Genomic DNA, 19,729 nt, shown 5'->3' with positions numbered 1-19,729 from the left:
CAACTGTACTCTAACAGTTAAACATATTATTTTAGGTGTACATAAGTGTGAGAACATTTCTTGGCTAGATACATGGCCAAGCATATTTTTAATTCAAAGTGAATTATTAAAAATAGACCAAGGAAGGTAGGCCACAGACGGGAAGAAAATATTTCAAAAGAGACATCTGATAACAGACTATTATCCAAAATATACAAAGAACTCTTCTACAATAAGAAAACAAACAACTGACTTAAAAATGGGCAAAAGACCTAAACAGGCATTTCACCGAAGACATGTAGATGGCAAATAAGCATATGAAAATATGCTCCACACATGACATCAAGGAAATGCAAAATAAAACAATGAGATACCACTACACACCTATCAGGATAGTTAAAATCTGGAAACTTGACAACATAAAATGCTGCCAAAAGTGTGCAGCAGTTGGTGGGAATTGTTGGTGATAATGCAAAATGGTACAGCCACTTTGGCAGTTTCTTGTAAAACCAGACACAGTCTTATCATATGATCCAGCCATAATGCTTATTGTATTTACCCAAAAGGAGCTGAAAACTTATGTTCCCAGAAAAATCTGCATGTGGATGTTTACAGCAGCTTTTTTCATAATTGCCAAAACTTAGAAACAGCCGAGATTTCCCTCCGTGGTTAAATGGATAAATAAACTGTGGTACACCTAAACAGTGTAATATTACTCAGCACTAAAAAGAAATGAGCTATCAAGCCACGAAAAGACATGGAAGAACTTTAAATGTGTATTACTAAGTGAAAGGGGCCAATCTGGAAGAATATCTACTGTATGACTCCAGTTTTATGATATTCAGGAAAAGGTAAAACTATGGAGAGAGTAAAAAGATCAGTGGTTTCCAGGAGTGAAGGCAGACGGAGGGATGGATAAGCAGAGCACAGAAGATTTTTAGCATGATGAAACAATTCTGTATAATACCAAAATGATGGATACATATCATGATACATTTGCCAAAACTCATAAAATGTACATCAAACAGTGATTCTTAATGTAAACTATGGACTTTGGGTGGTGATGTTTCATGTAGGTTCATCAGTTGTAACAAATGTGCCACTGCGGTGCGGAATGTTGATAGCAGGGGAAGCTGTGTATGTGGTGGCAGGAGGCAGGGAGTATAAGGAAACTCTGCACTTTCTGCTCAATTTTTCTGTGAATGTAAAGCTGACCTAAAAAATCAAGTCTACTTTTTTTTTTTTTTAAAGTAAGCTCTACTCCCAATGTGGGACTTGAACTCAGGACTTGGAGATCAAGAATTGCATGTTATACTGACTGAGCCAGCCAGGGGCCCCTCAAGTCTATTTTTAAAAAATGGACCAACGCCACCTGGGTGGCCCAGTCCGTTAAGCATCCAGCTTTGGCTCAGGTCATGATCTCACGGTTTTGTGAATTCAAACCCCACGTGGGGCTCTGTGCTCTCAGTTCAGACCCTGGAGCCTGCTTTGGATTCTTCATCTCCCTCTCTCTCTGCCCTTCCCCCCATCATGCTGCCTCTCTCTCTCTCTCTCTCTTTCAAAAATAAACATTAAAAAAAATTTTTTTTTAATTTTTTTTCAACGTTTTTATTTTATTTTTGGGACAGAGAGAGACAGAGCATGAACGGGGGAGGGGCAGAGAGAGAGGGAGACACAGAATCAGAAACAGGCTCCAGGCTCTGAGCCATCAGCCCAGAGCCTGACGCGGGGCTCGAACTCACGGACCGCGAGATCGTGACCTGGCTGAAGTCGGACGCCTAACCGACTGCGCCACCCAGGCGCCCCAACATTAAAAAATTTTTAATGGACCAAGAAGAACTCTGAAATTTTGTTTTTTAGTAATTGAAGAATGAATTATAGAGGATTCTTTGGATTGCTAAACTGGTTGCCAAAGGTGCCTAGTGTCTGAGGGTTGCTAGAAATGTCCTTGGAGGAGACAAAATAGGATCACTCTGGGCATCCTGGTTCTCAACAAAATGTTCTCAATGGGAGTCATTGAGGATATATATGAAAAAGCATTTGATATACCTTGAAGTAGTATATAAACTAAATGTTAATTATTACTGTTTCTGTCCCTGAGTTAGAAAGGTTACCCAAGACTTAAATTGAAAGTTCCTACATGGATTTTAGTCTAAAATACTAAATGTATGATAACTGAAGTAATATATAGTCTACTTTCTTTAATTTGCAGATTCAGAATGTCCTTCATGAATTTTTTCAAAATCCAGATTTCCAGCTTGGTAAGCCTGCCTATTCCTGTGGTATTTCTACTTGTCCCTCTTTTGCAGGGGAGCAGTGAGGGGAGGGATGCTGGATTACGATGAAAAGTCAATATTGAGATATATGTTATTCAAAGCTCTTATAAATGTACTTAAGTTCTTTTGCTCTTTCCAGATGGAGAATGTAGAAAAACAGAAAAACAATCAGCAATTTTCAATTCTTTTGAAATGCTGTTTTATTATAAATATTCTGTATTATCTCTTTATCATCCTATCAAGTTCCTAGAAAATATTACTTACATACACAGTATTTTAAAAGAGAGTTATAATGTCTGAACTATAATATAAAATAGAAATACAAGGAAAGACATAAGAAAATTATATGCATTGCATTAAAAGAAGTATTCACCATGAACAAGTGGGATTTATTCCTGGGCTGTAGGGCTGGTTCAATATTCACAAATCAATTAACATGATACACCACATTAGTAAAAGAAAGGATAAGAACCATATGATACTTTCAATAGATGCAGAAAAAGCATTTGACAAAGCACAGCATCCTTTCTGGATAAAAACCCTCAAGAATGTAGGGATAGAAGGAACATACCTCAACATCATAAAAGCCAAATATTCAAGGCCCACAGCTAATACCATCCTCAATGGGGAAAAACTGAGAGCTTTCCCCCTAAGATCAGGAACACAACAGGCATGTCTACTCTCACCACTGTTGTTCAACATAGTACTAGAGGTCCTAGCCTCAATAATCAGACAACAAAAAGAAACAAAAGGCATCCAAATAGGCAAGGAAGAAGTCAAACTTTCACTATTTGCAGATGACATGATATTCTACATGGAAAACCTGAAAGATTACACTGGTAATCTAGAACTGATACATGAATTCAGCAAAGTTGCAGGATATAAAATCAATGTACAGAAATTGGTTGTGTTTCTATACACCAATAATGAAGCAGCGGAAAGAGAAATCAAGGAATTGATCCCAGTTACAATTGCACCAAAAAACGTAAGATTCCTAGGAATAAACCTAACAAAATAGGTAAAAGATCTGTGTGCTGAAGACTATAGAAAGCTTGGAAAGAAAGTGAAGAAGACAGAAAGAAATGGAAAAACAATCCATGCACATGGATTGGAAGAATAAATATTGTTACAATGTTGATACTTCCCAAAGCAATCTACATGTTCAATGAAATCCCCATCAAAATAACACTAGCATTCTTCACAGAGCTAGAACAAACAATCCTAAAATATGTATGGAACCAGAAAAGACCCAGAATAGCCAAAGAAATCCTGAAAAAGAAAACCAAAGCAGGAAGCATCACAATTCCAGACTTTAAGCTGTATTACAAAGCAGTAATCATCAAGGCAATATGGTACTGGCACAAAAACAGATACTCAGATCAATGGAACAGAATAGAGAACACAGAAATGGACCCACAAACGTATGGCCAACTGATCTTTGACAAAGCAGGAAAGAATATCCAATGGAATAAAGACAGGCTCTTCAGCAAGTGGTGCGGGGAAAACTGGACAGCGACATGAAGAAGAATGAACCTGGACCACTTTCTTACACCATACACAAAAATAAACTCAAAATAGATGAAAGACATCAATGTAAGACAGAAAGCCATCAAAATCCTCAAGGAGAAAGCTGGCAAAAACCTCTTTGATCTTGGCCGCAGCAACTTCTTACTCAACACGTCTCCAGAGGCGAGGGAAACAAAAGCAAAAATGAACTACTGGGACCTCATCAAAATAAGGAGCTTCTGCACAGCGAAGGAAACAATCAGCAAAACTAAAAGGCAATTGACAGAATGGGAGAAGATATTTGCAAACGACATATCAGATAAAGTGTTAGTATCCAGAATCTATAAAGAACTTATCAAACTCAACACCCAAAACACAAATAATCCAGTGAAGAAATGGGCAAAAGACATGAATAGACACTTCTCCAAAAAAGACATCCAGATGGCCAACCGACACATGAAAACATGTTCCACATCACTCATCATCAGGGAAATCCAAATCAAAACCACAATGAGATACCACCTTCACCTGTCAGAACGGCTAACATTAACAACTCAGGCAACAACAGATGTTGGCGAGGATGCAGAGAAAGAGGATCTCTTTTGCATTGTTGGTGGGAATGCAAGCTGGTGCAGCCACTCTGGAAAACAGTATGGAGGTGCCTCAAAAAACTAAAAATAGAACTACCCTACGACCCAGCAATTGCACTACTAGACATTTATCCACAGGATACAGGTGTGCTGTTTCGAAGGGACACATGCATCCCCGTGTTTATAGCAGCACTATCAACAACAGCCACAGTATGGAAAGAACCCAAATGTCCATGGATGGATGAATGGATAAAGAAGATGTGGTGTATATATACGATGGAGTATTACTTGGCAATCAAAAAAGAATCAAAAGAAATCTTGCCATTTGCAACTATGTGGATGGAACTGGAGGGTATTATGCTCAGTGAAATTAGTCAGAGAAAGACAAAAATCATATGACTTCACTCATATGAGGACTTTAAGAGACAAAACAGATGAACATAAGGGAAGGGACACAAAAATAATATAAAAATAGGGAGGGAGGGGCGCCTGGGTGGCGCAGTCGGTTAAGCGTCCGACCTCAGCCAGGTCACGATCTCGCGGTCCGTGAGTTCGAGCCCCGCATCGGGCTCTGGGCTGATGGCTCAGAGCCTGGAGCCTGTTTCCGATTCTGTGTCTCCCTCTCTCTCTGCCCCTCCCCCGTTCATGCTCTGTCTCTCTCTGTCCCAAAAATGAATAAAAAACGTTGAAAAAAAAATTTTTAAAGTAGGGAGGGGGACAAAACAGAAGAGACTCATAAATATGGAGAACAAACTGAGGGTTACTGGAGGGGATTGTGGGAGGGGGGATGGGTTAAATAGATAAGGGACACTAAAGAATCTACTCCTGAAATCATTGCTGCACTATATGCTAACTAATTTGGATGTAAATTTAAAAAAATAAGAAATAAAATAAAAAAATAGTTTCTAGACTCAAATTTATTCTAAGGAAGTTTTTTACCTACTTGAATATTTGGCTGAATGGAAAAAGTCTTCATTGTGCAGGAGTTGCAGGATTTCTGACCTGACTCTAATTCGTCATCATTGTGGCAACAAAAACGTAAACTGCGGATTTCCGCCATGGTCACAAGAGGCAGAAAGAGACAGTACTATAACTACAGAAAAACATAGATTTTGATGCTTTTGTTTTCAGAATCGTTTCCTCATATGAGATTAAGCAAAACATTCTGATTTGTAGGCACGCCTGGCTGGCTCAGTCAGAAGAGCATGTGACTCTTAATCTTGGGGTTTTGAGCTTGAGTCCTATGTTGGGTGTAGAGATTACTAAAAAAAAAAAAAAAACATTAAAAATAATTCTGACTTGTAGAATAAAGCACTAGAGTTTGGGTCCTGAGATTTACATTATTTATATCAAGTTGCTTTTTTTCAATTGATTTTTGACTGCTATTACATTGATAACAATAGATTGTCTGAAATCTATTCTCATATTTCATGTAAAAAATAAAATATGCTTCCCATCTTCCTGATAACTGGTCCCCAAACACGATTGGGGCCTTGCTGACAACTCTTTCTCCTACCTTTTCACAGCCTATCCAAAATATAGAATTTTCCATGGTTAGAACAACCTCAACTTCTCCTTCAGAAAAATCTGTGAATAACTTCTTTTATTTTTATTTATTTAGTTTTTGATAAGTATACAGAAGGAATGAGTGAAGAGGGCTCTATTTGAAATTGTGATAAAATTAGATAAATTCCAGACCATTCTAATTGACAGTGATTGTTTTCTCTTCTTACCTCCTATACTATCTAGTATTTTCTGTACCATTCATTCATTCATTCATTCATTCAGTAGTTATTAAGCTCTCAACTAGTTCCAGATACTGCGATGAGGTAGAGGAGGCAGACAGGACTAAGGCATGTTTCCTCTCAAGTTTCTCAAAGTCTAGCCAGGAGACAGACACATACACTTAATAACAGCTATTATCATTAGAAACCAGCCTGGACTGCATAATCATCCAGAGCTTGGGAGGAAGTTTAGGATGAGGCTAACAACATCTAATGCATAAGCTTATACTAACATTTATACAATCTTCTTATAACAATAACTGATGTAATAAATCATTACAAAAATCAAGAGTATTAAAGAATCTTTTATGTACCAGACTATGATAGGCAGGAGAAGTTGCTGCTAGAAGTAGGAGAGGAAGCCAGTGCTTTCATCATGAACTTCTAAACAGTTTGTGTGTTTGTGTTTTGGTAAGGTCAATAAAGGTTTCATAATTTTATATCAAAAGGAGGTTTAAAAAAATCTTTATTTGAACTAACTGCCACATTTACCATTATTGATCATTCTGTTATTCATGAAACTCTTTTTTTCTTGGCTTTTGTGATATCATTCTATCTTGATTTTTCATCTATCATTGATCACCTCTTAGCATTTTTGTTTCTTGGTTCTTCTTTTATTTGTACCTCAAATGTGGCTTTCCGAGTTTCCTTTTTGGCTCTATTATCACTTTACATACTATACACCCTCCTTGGATTTTCTTGTTTAAACCCATGACTTTAGCTAATGACCCATCCGTATATCTACATTCCCATCCCAAACCTTCTCCCTGAGTTCCAGATCCTATTTGAAAAGATCTACAAGATGAGTAAGTGAAAAAAGCAAGTTGCAGATCAATGTAACCATATTTATGTGTAGGAAAACAAAAGGTGTCTAATATATATGAAAATGCTTAGAGAAGTTGCTTGAAAGGTGGCAACAACTGTTGAAAAACAGTGGTTCCTTCTGGGGCAGAGGGGAATGAGAATGCTGGCAGTGGGGAGAGGGAAAAGGTAGATATTCATGTTTTACTGCTTATGTTTTTATATTATTTGAATCTTTTACTAAAAGAACATATTCATATATTTTTTATTTAATTTAAGAAACATTAAAGACATAATATTTGAAAAGAAAGTTTGTAGAAGTGTGTTTTAGGACCTGCTTCCTTAAATGCTAGCATAAGCCAACACAGTTGTTTTTGTAATCTTTATGCTATTGACATGCATATTTGTTTTTACTTTATCTCAGGCTGGTCATTAAAAATGTAGGCACGTTTATTTCAGTGTTTGAGTTGCTCAGTTAAATAAAAGCCAGGAAAAATAATCATTTTGTAGGAATTGGAGTGTTACTCAACTATATATCATTTACTTGTAAAAACTGATGGACATTAATTAAGAAATAATTTTATGTTCTTTTTTTATGTTCTTTTAAAGAGCTATAAAATGAATATGAAATCTGACTGTATTACAACCAAACTAACTAGCAAATAACATTTTTTTCCATAATTAGAAGCATGTTGCAAACAATTGGATATTGCTGACTCAATGGGACCAAGACTGAACAAAATGGAATTTACAGAAGTAAGAAGTTATATTATTTGTTATTTGAATCAAATTTTTTTGCCAGTTTCACTTCTGGGGGATGTCACACATACGTTAACTTATAATTATATTAAATTAAAGCATACTAACTTACTTTGATTCTAAGATGCAATATTATTTTAACTCCTCTGAAGTTAGGGTACATTTTATGATCAAAGGCATTTTACAATTTCTTTCAGTTAGTGGTACTCATGATGTGAAAGTGAAAAACTTCCACTCACACCTTCAGTTAGGATCAAGAAAAACCAGCTTCTTTTTTTTTTTTTCAGTGAAATCTAGTTATACAAATAATAATGAAATCTAAAAATGGAAAAACATCTCTTATAGGCCAGGCATTGTCCTAAGCTATCCATGTATTAACTCAGGCAACCCTCTCCGCAATCTTTATTCCTGCTTTTATAGAGGAAGACACTTAAAGTGCAAAATGGTTAAGTAATTTGCACAAGGTCTCAAAATTAGTGAAGCTGGGGAAATTTGTACTTAGGCAGTTTAGTTTCAAAGTTTACAAAGTATTTCATCTGTGAAAGTATGGGATTACTTTTGTATTGATATTGTGTTGGGATAAGCAAAAGAAACAATGTAATAGTATCAGAGTCATGTCTTTTACAGGCTGCTTTTTTATTTGTTCATGTCTTTCCTCTAATTTCCCTTGTTTTTCTCTGAGTCCCAGAGTCAAAGTAACTTTTTCCTTCTCCCACCTCACCCTTGCTCCATTGTAGATGATGACTATGTACTATATACAATTTCAAGGTTCTATGTGAAGGATTCTTGAATCCTTCTTGAAATCAGGAGATAAGTTGGAAATGTCAGGAAAACTAATATTAATAGTTCAAACCCCCCATGAAAACAAAATTGTATACGTGTACACACACACACACACACACACACACACACACACACACACACACACAAAGGTATTATGTAGAATGCTAATGATTTTGTATCAAGTATTATTGGGTATACATCACCCATACCCATTTCCTCATTTTAAATGTGTAGATATGTACACACACACACACACACACACACACACACACACACACACATATATGTGTTTTATATGTGGGTATATATGTATTTGTATATGATTTGTGTGTATGAATGCATGTATGTGTGTATATGTATATGTTTGTTGAATTAATTAAATAAAGGGAGAAAAACAGTAAGACTGACATCAGACTTCACAACATTCAATTCCAGAAAACAAGAAATGTCTATATTGTTCTGAGGTAAAAAGAAAAGAAAATGTGACCTAATTACACTATAATCCATCCATGGTATAGTTTAGAGGCAATATGCAGACATTTTCAACACAAAAGAACTCAGAAAATATAATACCCATGTGACCTTCCTGAAAAAAGAAAACTGCTTTATAATAAATTCAGCCAATTAATTGATGAATCAAAATAAATCTTTCAGGAATAGCGAAGCCATTGTAAAAGAACAGGAAGTGCTTTTTATTGTGGTGTAGTCCCAATAGCTTAATTTCACTTGAGGAGACATATCTGGAAAAATGTTTTGACAGCCAATGTCAGAGACATCACTGCATGTTTTCTTCTATGCGTTTTATGGTTCAGGTCTCACATTTATTATTTTTTTTTCAATATATGAAGTTTATTGTCAAATTGATTTCCATACAACACCCAGTGCTCATCCCAAAAGGTGCCCTCCTCAATACCCATCACCTACCCTACCCTCCCTCTCTCCCTCCCACCCACCCCCCATCAACCCTCAGTTTGTTCTCAGTTTTAAAGAGTCTCTTATGCTTTGGCTCTCTTCCACTCTACAGGTCTCACATTTAGGTCTTTAATCCGTTTAGAGCTTATGTCTGTGTATAGTGTAAGAAAGTGTAGCTGTCTAGGGGCGCCTGGGTGGCGCAGTCGGTTAAGCGTCCGGCTTCAGCCAGGTCACGATCTCGCGGTCCGTGAGTTTGAGCCCCGCGTCAGGCTCTGGGCTGATGGCTCGGAGCCTGGAGCCTGTTTCCGATTCTGTGTCTCCCTCTCTCTCTGCCCCTCCCCCGTTCATGCTCTGTCTCTCTCTGCCCCAAAAATAAATAAAAACGTTGAAAAAAAAAATTAAAAAAAAAAAAGTGTAGCTGTCTAGTTTTCCGTTTGTTGAAGTACCATTCTAGTACCATTTGTTGAAGAGACTGTCTTTTCCCCATTGTATATTCTTGCCTCATTTGTTGAAGATTAATTGACCATACAGTTGTGGGTTTATTTCTGGACTCTTTACTCTGTTCCATTGATCTAGATCTCTCTTTCTGTGCCAGTACCATATTGTTTTCATTACTACAGCTTTTAGTATATCTTGAAACCTGGAATTTTGATATCTACAGCTTAGTTCTTTCTCAAAATTGTTTTAGCTATTTGGGGTCTTTTGTGGTTCCATACAAATTTTTGGACTACTTGTTCTAGCTTTTACATAACAAAGGAAAGCATCAACAAAACAAGTAGGCAACCTATTGAATAAGAGAAGATATTTGCAAATTATATATCCAATAAGGAGCTAATATCCAAAACATATAAAGAACTTATATAACTTAATACCAAAAAACAATCCAATTTAAAAATGGGCAGAACACTGAATAGAATAGATATTTTTCTATTTCTAATTTTAATGGGTGTTTTGAGCCATTAATATTAGTTTTCCCGACATTTCCAACTTCTCTTCCTGAAATATAAACAGCCCATATTAAGGTACTTTCATTATAGAGAAGAGCCGTTACATCAACAGAAACCAAGAAAATATTTCTTGAATGGAAATATTTATTGAAAATATTTAATTATCTGATCAATAAATCATTGAACCATTCTGTATAACATATGACATAGAAGTAGTGTTTGGAACAGTGCCTTTTTTTTTGGTGGAGGGGGTGGACACTTGCTTTTAAAGAGATTTGCTTTGGGGTGCCTGGGTGGTTCAGTTAAGCACCCAGCACCCGACTTGATTTCGGCTCAGGTCGTGATCTCACGGTTGGTGAGTCCGAGCCCCAGGGTGGAGCACTGCATTGAGTGGCGCGCTGACAGTGCAGATCCTGCTTGGGATTCTCTCTCTCCCTCTTTCGCTGCCCCTCCCCCACTTGTGCGCTCGCTCATGCTCGCTCTTTCTCAAAAAAATAAACTTTAAAAAAAGATAAAGAGATTTGCTTTCAGGCTATTTTGTCAGCACTCATTTAATGACACTGGAAGACAATAAAATTGTAAATTTTGGGTTTAAAGGCAAGATATTACACACACCTGCCATCCAGTGAAGATACTATGCCATGAAATTACCCCTCTGATCATTTGTAATGAGCCGAGTGATTAGCATTCAGGATGGAGCGTGTTTGGAGAAAGTGGAATCATTGAGTAATAATTAATATAGAGAAAAAGACAAATGGAGAGAATGAAAGGTCACAGATACTTCTATATACATATCATTTTCCTAGGTTTCTGTTTTCTGATGGATAAATGAACAGGTGACAATATTTTTGTTGAGTGTAACCTCTCTCACTTTCCATCTGTTTTACTCTAGGAAATGAAGATCAAAAGTAACTGTTTTTAGAATAATATTTTCTTTCTTTATAATATATTATGTAAGAATATGTCTAGTCTCTTAGTTATTAAGTATATACTGAATATTTATTTACTCTCTGGTAGGAGAGATGTCAAAATAGGAAGTTGTATTTCTTACCCTTAAGGACCAAATAATGCCTTGTTGTGTGGGAGTGTGCCTATGAGTATATATGTCATATGCGTGTGTGTGCGCGCACGCGCGTGTGTGTATGTATGGGCATGCATGCCTACACATGCTGGGTGGAACTGGAGTAGGATCCAGGGAATAGAAGGATCAAAATATAAGCACATTAAGGACACACACCACAAGATAATTACAAAGCAACAAACAGGTTCATACCATTATGATTACTATATTCATCACTGCCAAAGGATCCATTGTAAAAGAAAAATGAGGCTTCAGTGGGGCAGGTTTCATGTAGGAAACTCATCTGGTAGTCATGAGGTTTGAATTTTTTCCACCTGCCATACCTGTAGCCCCTTACTTTGAAAGGAACCTTAATAACGGTGCTTTAAACATTAATATATTGACAAGAACAACTTAAAATGTAGAATGTACTGGTTTATCTGGGATTCTTGTTTTGTTTTGTAAGTTGGATATTTAGACACAAAAGAAATATGTTTTTGGAGAGTGTCAGGCTTGTTTTGAATTCTCAGAACACTCTGGTTTCCAAAAGACAACTCATTCCAGGAGACAAAACTTAGCATTTGTATCATTTTAACACTGGTGTCCAGTTGTCCAAGTCGATATTGAATATAAGTTTAAAAAGGAACAGAAGTCTTAACCTTTAGATTTCACTGTGTCCCCATTAGCATAGTAACTGCATTACTGTGTTCAGGCCAGAAGTAAGCAGTTCCTGATAGGTGTATCCTTCCTGAAATTTCCAGATTTCAATCCTTCAGAGGACAAACCTTTCATTTCACCTTTCATCTGATTAGTTAATTTGTTTATCAGCAGAGGAAAATCACCATTAATGTGATTATAGAGAATTTAGTTAACTTTTTTAGGTAGGAAGTTTCTTTTTTCATTTCCTGGACTCTTTGAGCTCTACAAATTTCATTTGCTTCGATAAAGAATTTTTTACTAATTTGCTTCCAGAGAAGTCTGAGAGTTGGACATGTTTAAATTTTTCTTGGTACATTTCAAAGCAAAATTTACTGTGAGTTGTTAAATTGCCCATACATTTAATTTTATTTTTTAAGTGTTTTAATTTTTATTTTTGAGAGAGAGAGACAGAGCATGAGCGGGGAGGGGCAGAGAGAGAGGGAGACACAAATCTGAAGCAGGCTCCGGGCTGTCAGTTGTTAGCACAGAGTCCAACACAGGGTTGAATTCCAGGAGGTCATGACCTGAGCCGAAATCCGACGCTTAACAGACTGAGCCACCCAGGTGCCCCTAAAATGCCCATAATTTTTAAATGACAGTCCCACAAGTGGCTGTATGCCCTCCCTCCAAAAAAAAAAAGGTTTCCGTAGGTTGTTTGGAACTTCGAACCCATTTCCTAAATAGAAGCAATATTTTGTGTAGTGGCTGGAGTCTGTGGTTTGAATGTGCCTGAAATGGAGTTCTTAATAAAAGTGACTATTTCTGTGGGGAAAATGCTACCTGAAGAAGGCATCACCATGCACTACCAGGGAAAGGAAATTTTTTATCTCTAAATCATTAGTGATGGCCACATACAAGACTTTTAGTATGACAAGAGTTCATGGAATGAGGGGTAAGGATGGCCTCAGGTAGAGGAGAATCTTCTAAGATCCCAGAGTGAGGAACTGAGGGAGGCTGACCTCTTATCACTGCAGATCCTCCTTCCCTACCTCTGGGGGCTCCAGAGATTGACATACTTCTGTTTCTACTGATTGTATCAGCTGGCTCTGGCCTGGGTTATATTCCTTCCCTAGTTTAATTTCAAAGTTAGTCCCCTGAACTCTTGCCTTCAAAGTAGTACAAAGTATGGCCTTCTCAAACAAGAGTGAAGTCTTTTAAAGCATTATTCTCTAGAGGAGTGTGACCTGCTTATCAGTTCTGCTCATTCTAGGCACCAGACTCCTGACTCAAATTGTCATTTGTGTTCATCATCCTTCCCAGTTATCTATAACAAATACATATTCTTTATCTTGTGATTACATAAATACAACAAATGGATTGAGAATGGATGAATGCATACCATAGAATAAGAACTCTCTGTACAGCTTGTCCTATGTGTGGTTGTCCAATGGGATGGTAATGGAAAGATGCTTCACACACAGTTAAAGGCTGTAAAATTTCTTTTATAGCAAAGGATTCAGGTATTAACAGAGATGGTTTGTTATATAAAGCAGGATACAACACAGTATGCTTCCAAACAGAGGTTCCTCCAGAGTTTCCCACAGGAATTAGACCATTGGCATGGATCAATGTTTAGAGTTTCACACCATTCTGATTTGCTTGGAAGTGAGAGGTTTCTTAGAACATGGGACTCTCAGTGCTAAAACTAAGGAAGTCCCAGGCAAACTGAGGCAGTCAACCACTCTGAGTTTGCTTTGCTTTGATCCTATCTCCTACCTGGTCATTGTGGAAACTCTGGCTGCACCTACCTGCTCACCAGAGGCAAGTGAAAACAATCTAGCATCTTGTTTACTGTGGGACTGGGTAAAGTGAGGGTCAGTTTCCTGGGAGCATCCTTCAGTAGGCCTGGGCTTCAAACAGTCTGAGATCTGCACCTGAATTATATAATAGGCTTGAGAAGAATTCTATGCAAAAACTACAAATACTATACAGTGGGATTCAGATATTAACTTCTGATTTTGTGACACTAAGAAACTAGGGAGTTAAAGAGGAGTAAATAAAGGCCACATCTCTGCCTGAATTCTCTTCTCTGGGGCTTAGTCTGTTCTTGCTCCGTAGTGGTCTGCTTTGAGATAGTCACTTTCTTAGGCTCACTTGTTTTGTACCAATCACAAAGCCTTCAAGCTGATGTGACTCAAAGTTTAAATTTTAAAATAGAGAGGTTTCATCAAATTACTCAAAGACTGTATCTTTCCTTTAACATATTCTACTAAATCCAGGCTGTGCATTTTCCCCAAAATGGTATGTATCTGAGTGACTCTCTATTCTGTTATTTATAATTTTGCATTTTGTAATTTGTGTTGTTTTGTTCTGTTTATTTTGTGTTTCATATGCTTTGAGTTATGGCAGGGAAGGACAGAAGAAGGAAGAATGATGGCTTTTTTTGTGTTTTTTTTTTTACCATTTAATTTAATTTATTTTTTAAATTTACATCCAAGTTAATTAGCATATAGTGCAACAATGATTTCAGGAGCATATTTCTTAATTCCCGTTACCCATTTAGCCCATCCCCCCTCCCACAACCCCTCCAGTAACCCTCTTTTTGTTCTCCATATTTTAAGTCTCTTATGTTTTGTGTCCCTCCCTGTTTTTATATTATTTTTGCTTCCCTTCCCTTATGTTCATCAGTTTTGTATCATATGAGTGAAGTCATATGATATTTGTCTTTTTCTGACTGAAGGAATGATGGCTTTGGTGGAGGTAGAGGTAGGAGTAGCAATATCTTATGAAAACTGCATGAGGGAAATGAGGGAGAAATGAGGGAATTTTAAGCCCAGGAAATGGGATGGTCTATGGTAAACTGTCCTCCCAGGTGTGTGTCTTCCTACGTGGTCTTCAGCTGTAAGAAATACATAAATCAAGGAATTTGCTGATCAGTAATTTCTTATTGTTTGTATCAGTTTGCTAGGACTACCATAACAAAGTACTGGGTGACTTAAACATCAGAAATTTAATTTCTCATGGTTCTGAAGGCTGGAAGTCCAAGACAAGGTATTGGCAGGGTTAGTTTCTTTTGAGGGTCTCTCTCCTTGGCTTATAGATAGATGGTCATCTTCTCCCCGTGCCTTCGCATGGTCTTTCCTCTGCACATGTCTGTGTCCAAATTTCCTCTTCTTATTAGGACACTGGTCATATTAGCTTTTGGCCCACCCCAATGACCTCATTTTAATTTAATTACCTCTTTATTTTTTTAATTATTTTTTTAACGTTTTTTTAATTTTTGAGACAGAGGGAGACAGAGCATGAATGGGGGAGGGGCAGAGAGAGAGGGAGACACAGAATCAGAAGCAGGCTCCAGGCTCTGAGGCATCAGCCCAGAGCCCGACGTGGGGCTCGAACTCACGGACCATGAGATCGTGACCTGAGCTGAAGTCGGACGCTTAACCGACTGAGCCACCCAGGCGCCCCTTAATTACCTCTTTAAAGATCCTATCTCAAAATACAGTCACAATCTGGGGTACTAAGGGTTAGGCCTTCAATGTATGAACTTTGGGGGGACACAACCTAACCCATAGCATTGCCTAAGCTGCCTTTTACCAATAGGGGGAAAATCGTGTGTTTCAGTCTGTTACTTTTATTATTTTTATTTTATTTATTTATTATTTTATTGTATTACTTTTGTTATTATTGGATAATTATATATAATATGTATTATATATAATATGTACTATATTATGTATTATTATTATTGGATAACTGAATAAGGCCTTTGTTGAAATTCATTTGTTAAGCAAATGATTCTGATTTTCAAAAATTGGAAAAGTTAAAGTATATTTCTGTTTTGTTGGGCATATTAATTAGCATTAATTGTTTTTAAAAATTCCCTCTCTGAGACTGGAAAGCTAATTTTCTGTCCAAATCCTATATGAACACACCACTTCTTCAATGATAGATAGCCAATATAATCTGTGTATTTCAATATTTTATAGTCCTTATCTGCAGGCATTTCTGAAAATGTTATATGCTACCAGGACTTACATATATAGTTTGGAAGTTAATGCCTAAAACAGCTTCCAAATATAGTTTTCTTTCCATCACTCTTATATTACCCACTTCATCAACTCTCCAGTATGTCTACAATTAAATAAATACAAATCCCAATGGCCCAGAGTTGTAGAATTTAACAGTAGCTATCAGTCTGTTAATTGTGACTTTCACTACATTCTCAACATTTTGGTTTTCAAGTCAGAAAGAAAAAGTCCAGAATTCATCACACTGGGACCCAGCACATGAAGATAACTTGATTAAGTACAATTCACGTGTTTATTAGCTCACAGAGCTATTAAACTGAAGGATGTTAGTAGTTCATTATATTCTTAAATTAAACTAGGCAATCATTTCAGGATTGGCAGGTATTCATTGTTTTATTCCTTGGGAGGCTATGAAAACACAAAGGTCATGTGTTTTTGCTTTCTCTGTTTTTAGAAGAGATACCGGCAAACTTCTGTAATTGTTCTGTTTGGAATTTGTAGTTAGTTGGCAATTGCTAGTCTTTACGTCATATAGCCCACACTTACAGAACACACTCACTCAGAAAACCCATACTCTATAAATCCAGAATGTTGAAGTGTCTCTTGGAGAGGCAGTTAAACTAAGCCGTGGTTTAATAGGATTACCGCATCCAGAAAACTCAAATGTCTTTGAGGTCAATTCCCAAAAGGTTAATTTATATATTAAACAACATTAGGATTCTGGAATAATTAGGACCAGTCGCCCACATGTCATATATTTCAATGGTTCTCAGCCTTTAGTAAACATAAAAATAGCCCAGAGGGTTTATTTTTATATTTTATTTTTTTCACTCCAGAGTGGACTTTTTATTTCAAGTTACCATGTGTAAAGTTGGAGGAAAAAGACCCTTGCAAGGACCCAGTCTCCTTGATGGGCCCACTTAGATTTCTATACATAGTTTACACAACCACATGCCCCCCTGGCTAATGTCACAGGATTTCTGAGTGTTGAGATACAAGGAAAGAATAACAGTGGAAAAGTGTTTGGGTCCGTCCGTATTTTAAGAGGGGGAAAGAAAGATGATTTCCCTTCTCCAAGAACTCTGGGGGCAGCTAGTCTGGTCATGTGACATTAACTCATATTTCTGTTCTGACTCTGCACACTTGTGACAGGAAGGAGCCTGTTTAAGAGCTAGAAGTGTATTTTGCTCCCAGAGGGCTTTTAAAAACACAGATTCTGGATCCTACTCCCCCTCTCAGAGTTTCTGATTCAGTAGATCTGGAGTAGGGTCCCCAAATTTACATTTCTTCTTCCTTTTTTTTTTTTTTTTTTTTTTTTTTTGGAGAAAAGTGTTTGTTTCTTTAAACACATTTTGCTTTAATAGCCACCCAAAGGATTGTGTTTCTTTTTTTTTTAAGTTAAGTTTCTTTTTATTTCCAGTTAACATACAGTATCAAATTAGTTTCAGGTATACAATATAGTAACAACACTTCCATATATCAACACCCTGTTCTCATCACAAGTGCTCTCTTTAATCCCCATCACCTATTTAACTCATCCTACTCACCTCTTCCCTCTGGTAGCCATCAATTTGTTCTCTATAGTTAAGAGTCTGTTTCTTGATTTGTTTCTCTCTCTTTGTCTTATTTTTTCCCCTTTACTTTTTTGTTTTGTTTCTTAAATTCCACATATGAGTGAAATCATATGATATATGTCTTTCTCCTACTGACTTATTTCACTTAGCATTATACTCCCTAGCTCCATCCCTGTTGTTGCAAATGGCAAGATTTCATTCTTTTTTTATGGCTGAGTAATATTCTATTGTGTATATCCCACATCTTATTTTTCCCCCAATATATGAAATTTATTGTCAAATTGGTTTCCATACAACACCCAGTGCTCATCCCAAAAGATGCCCTCTTCAATACCCATCACCCACCCTCCTCTCCTCCCCACCCCCCATCAACCCTCAGTTTGTTCACAGTTTTTTTTTTTTTTTAATTTTTTTTTTCAACGATAATTTATTTTTGGGACAGAGAGAGACAGAGCATGAACGGGGGAGGGGCAGAGAGAGAGGGAGACACAGAATCGGAAACAGGCTCCAGGCTCTGAGCCATCAGCCCAGAGCCTGACGCAGGGCTCGAACTCACGGACCGCGAGATCGTGACCTGGCTGAAGTCGGATGCTTAACCGACTGCGCCACCCAGGCGCCCCTGTTCTCAGTTTTTAAGAGTCTCTTATGCTTTGGGCCTCTCCCACTCTAACCTCTTTTTTTTTTTTTTTTTTTTCCTTTCCCTCCCCTATGGGTTTCTGTTAAGTTTCTCAGGATCCACATAAGAGTGAAAACATATGGTATCTGTCTTTCTCTGTATGGCTTATTTCACTTAGCATAACACTCTCCAGTTCCATACACGTTGCTACAAAGGGCCATATTTCATTCTTTCTCCTTGCCACGTAGTACTCCATTGTGTATATAAACCACAATTTCTTTATCCATTCATCAGTTGATGGACATTTAGGCTCTTTCCATAATTTATATCCCACATCTTCTTTATCTATTCATCAATCGATGGACACTGAGGCTACTTCCATATCTTAGCTATTATAAATAATGCTTCTGTAAAAGAAACACTCATGCACTGTTGGTGGGAGAGCAAACTGGTGCAGCCACTGTGGAAAACAGTATGGAGGTTCCTCAAAAAGTTAAAAATAGAACTACCTTATGATCCAGCAATCACACTACTGGGTATTTACTCAAAGAATACGAGAATACTAATTCAAAGGGATACATGCACCCCTAAGTTTATACCAAATTTTAATTTCTAACAAGCTCTCAGGTGATGCCCTCAGAGGTTCTAACAAGCTCTCAGGAGTTGTAGTCAAGGGGCAACATTTTGAGAATCCCTGATCTCATTGGATTTTTCCTTCTAAATAAATATGTCTACTGAGAAGACTTTTATTCTTTTTCTTGGTCAATTTTTTTACCTACCTCAAAAGGAAGCAGGAGCAATGGCTACAGAGAACTTATTACATGAAATACTTACACTCTGTACATACACAAGATCCTCTTCATGACTCAGTGAGAAAGCTACTGTGGTACGTATTTTATAAATTAAGAAACTGGGAAGTTCAGTGACTCAGCCAAGTTTACTCAGCCAGTAAATATGGGAACTGGGATTTGAACTCAGATAGGTTCCAAAATGTGAGGGTTTTTTTTTTTTTGTCTCCACCTTCTGGAAATGTTTAGAATCTGATGTCTTCTCACCACCTGCACTCTGTTATAAGCCATCATCATCTCACAACTGCCTTATTTCATTAGCTTTCTGACTGACACCCTTATTTTCACTCTTGCCTTTTTTCTTAATATACGAAATTTATTGTCAAATTGGTTTCCATACAACACCCAGTGCTCATCCCAAAAGATGCCCTCTTCAATGCCCATCACCTACCCTACCCTCCCTCCCACCCCCCCCATCAACCCTCAGTTTGTTCTCAGTTTTTAAGAGTCTCTTATGCTTTTCACTCTTGCCTTTTAAAATGGAAGGTAGGGGTGCCTAGCTCTCTCAGTTGGAAGAGGATGCAACTCTTGATCTCTGGGTCATGAGTTCCAGCCCCACATTTGGTGCAGAGATTACTGAAAAATAAATAAACTTTTTAAAAAAGAAATATAGGTAAATTAAGC

General features: G+C 37.3%; 1 protein-coding gene across 15 annotated transcripts in view; it reads left to right on the top strand.

Moving 5' to 3' along the window:
- Window positions 1-19,729, top strand: part of EFCAB5 (EF-hand calcium binding domain 5) — a 182,483-nt gene that overhangs the window by 77,469 nt on the left and 85,285 nt on the right. For all 15 annotated transcript variants that reach the window (XM_086686407.1, XM_086686401.1, XM_086686403.1 and 12 more), the window contains 2 exons: window positions 2,192-2,240; window positions 7,622-7,692. In XM_086686407.1, the coding sequence (XP_086542533.1) occupies window positions 2,192-2,240; window positions 7,622-7,692 (120 nt within the window). The remainder of the gene's footprint in view (window positions 1-2,191; window positions 2,241-7,621; window positions 7,693-19,729) is intronic.

Source organism: Puma concolor, chromosome E1 (assembly GCF_028749965.1).
Source record: "Puma concolor isolate L17-30 chromosome E1, mPumCon1.1.hap2, whole genome shotgun sequence".
NCBI lineage: Eukaryota > Metazoa > Chordata > Mammalia > Carnivora > Felidae > Puma > Puma concolor.
The sequence above is the reverse complement of the archived record's forward strand: the minus strand, read 5'-3'. Positions and strand labels throughout refer to the sequence as shown.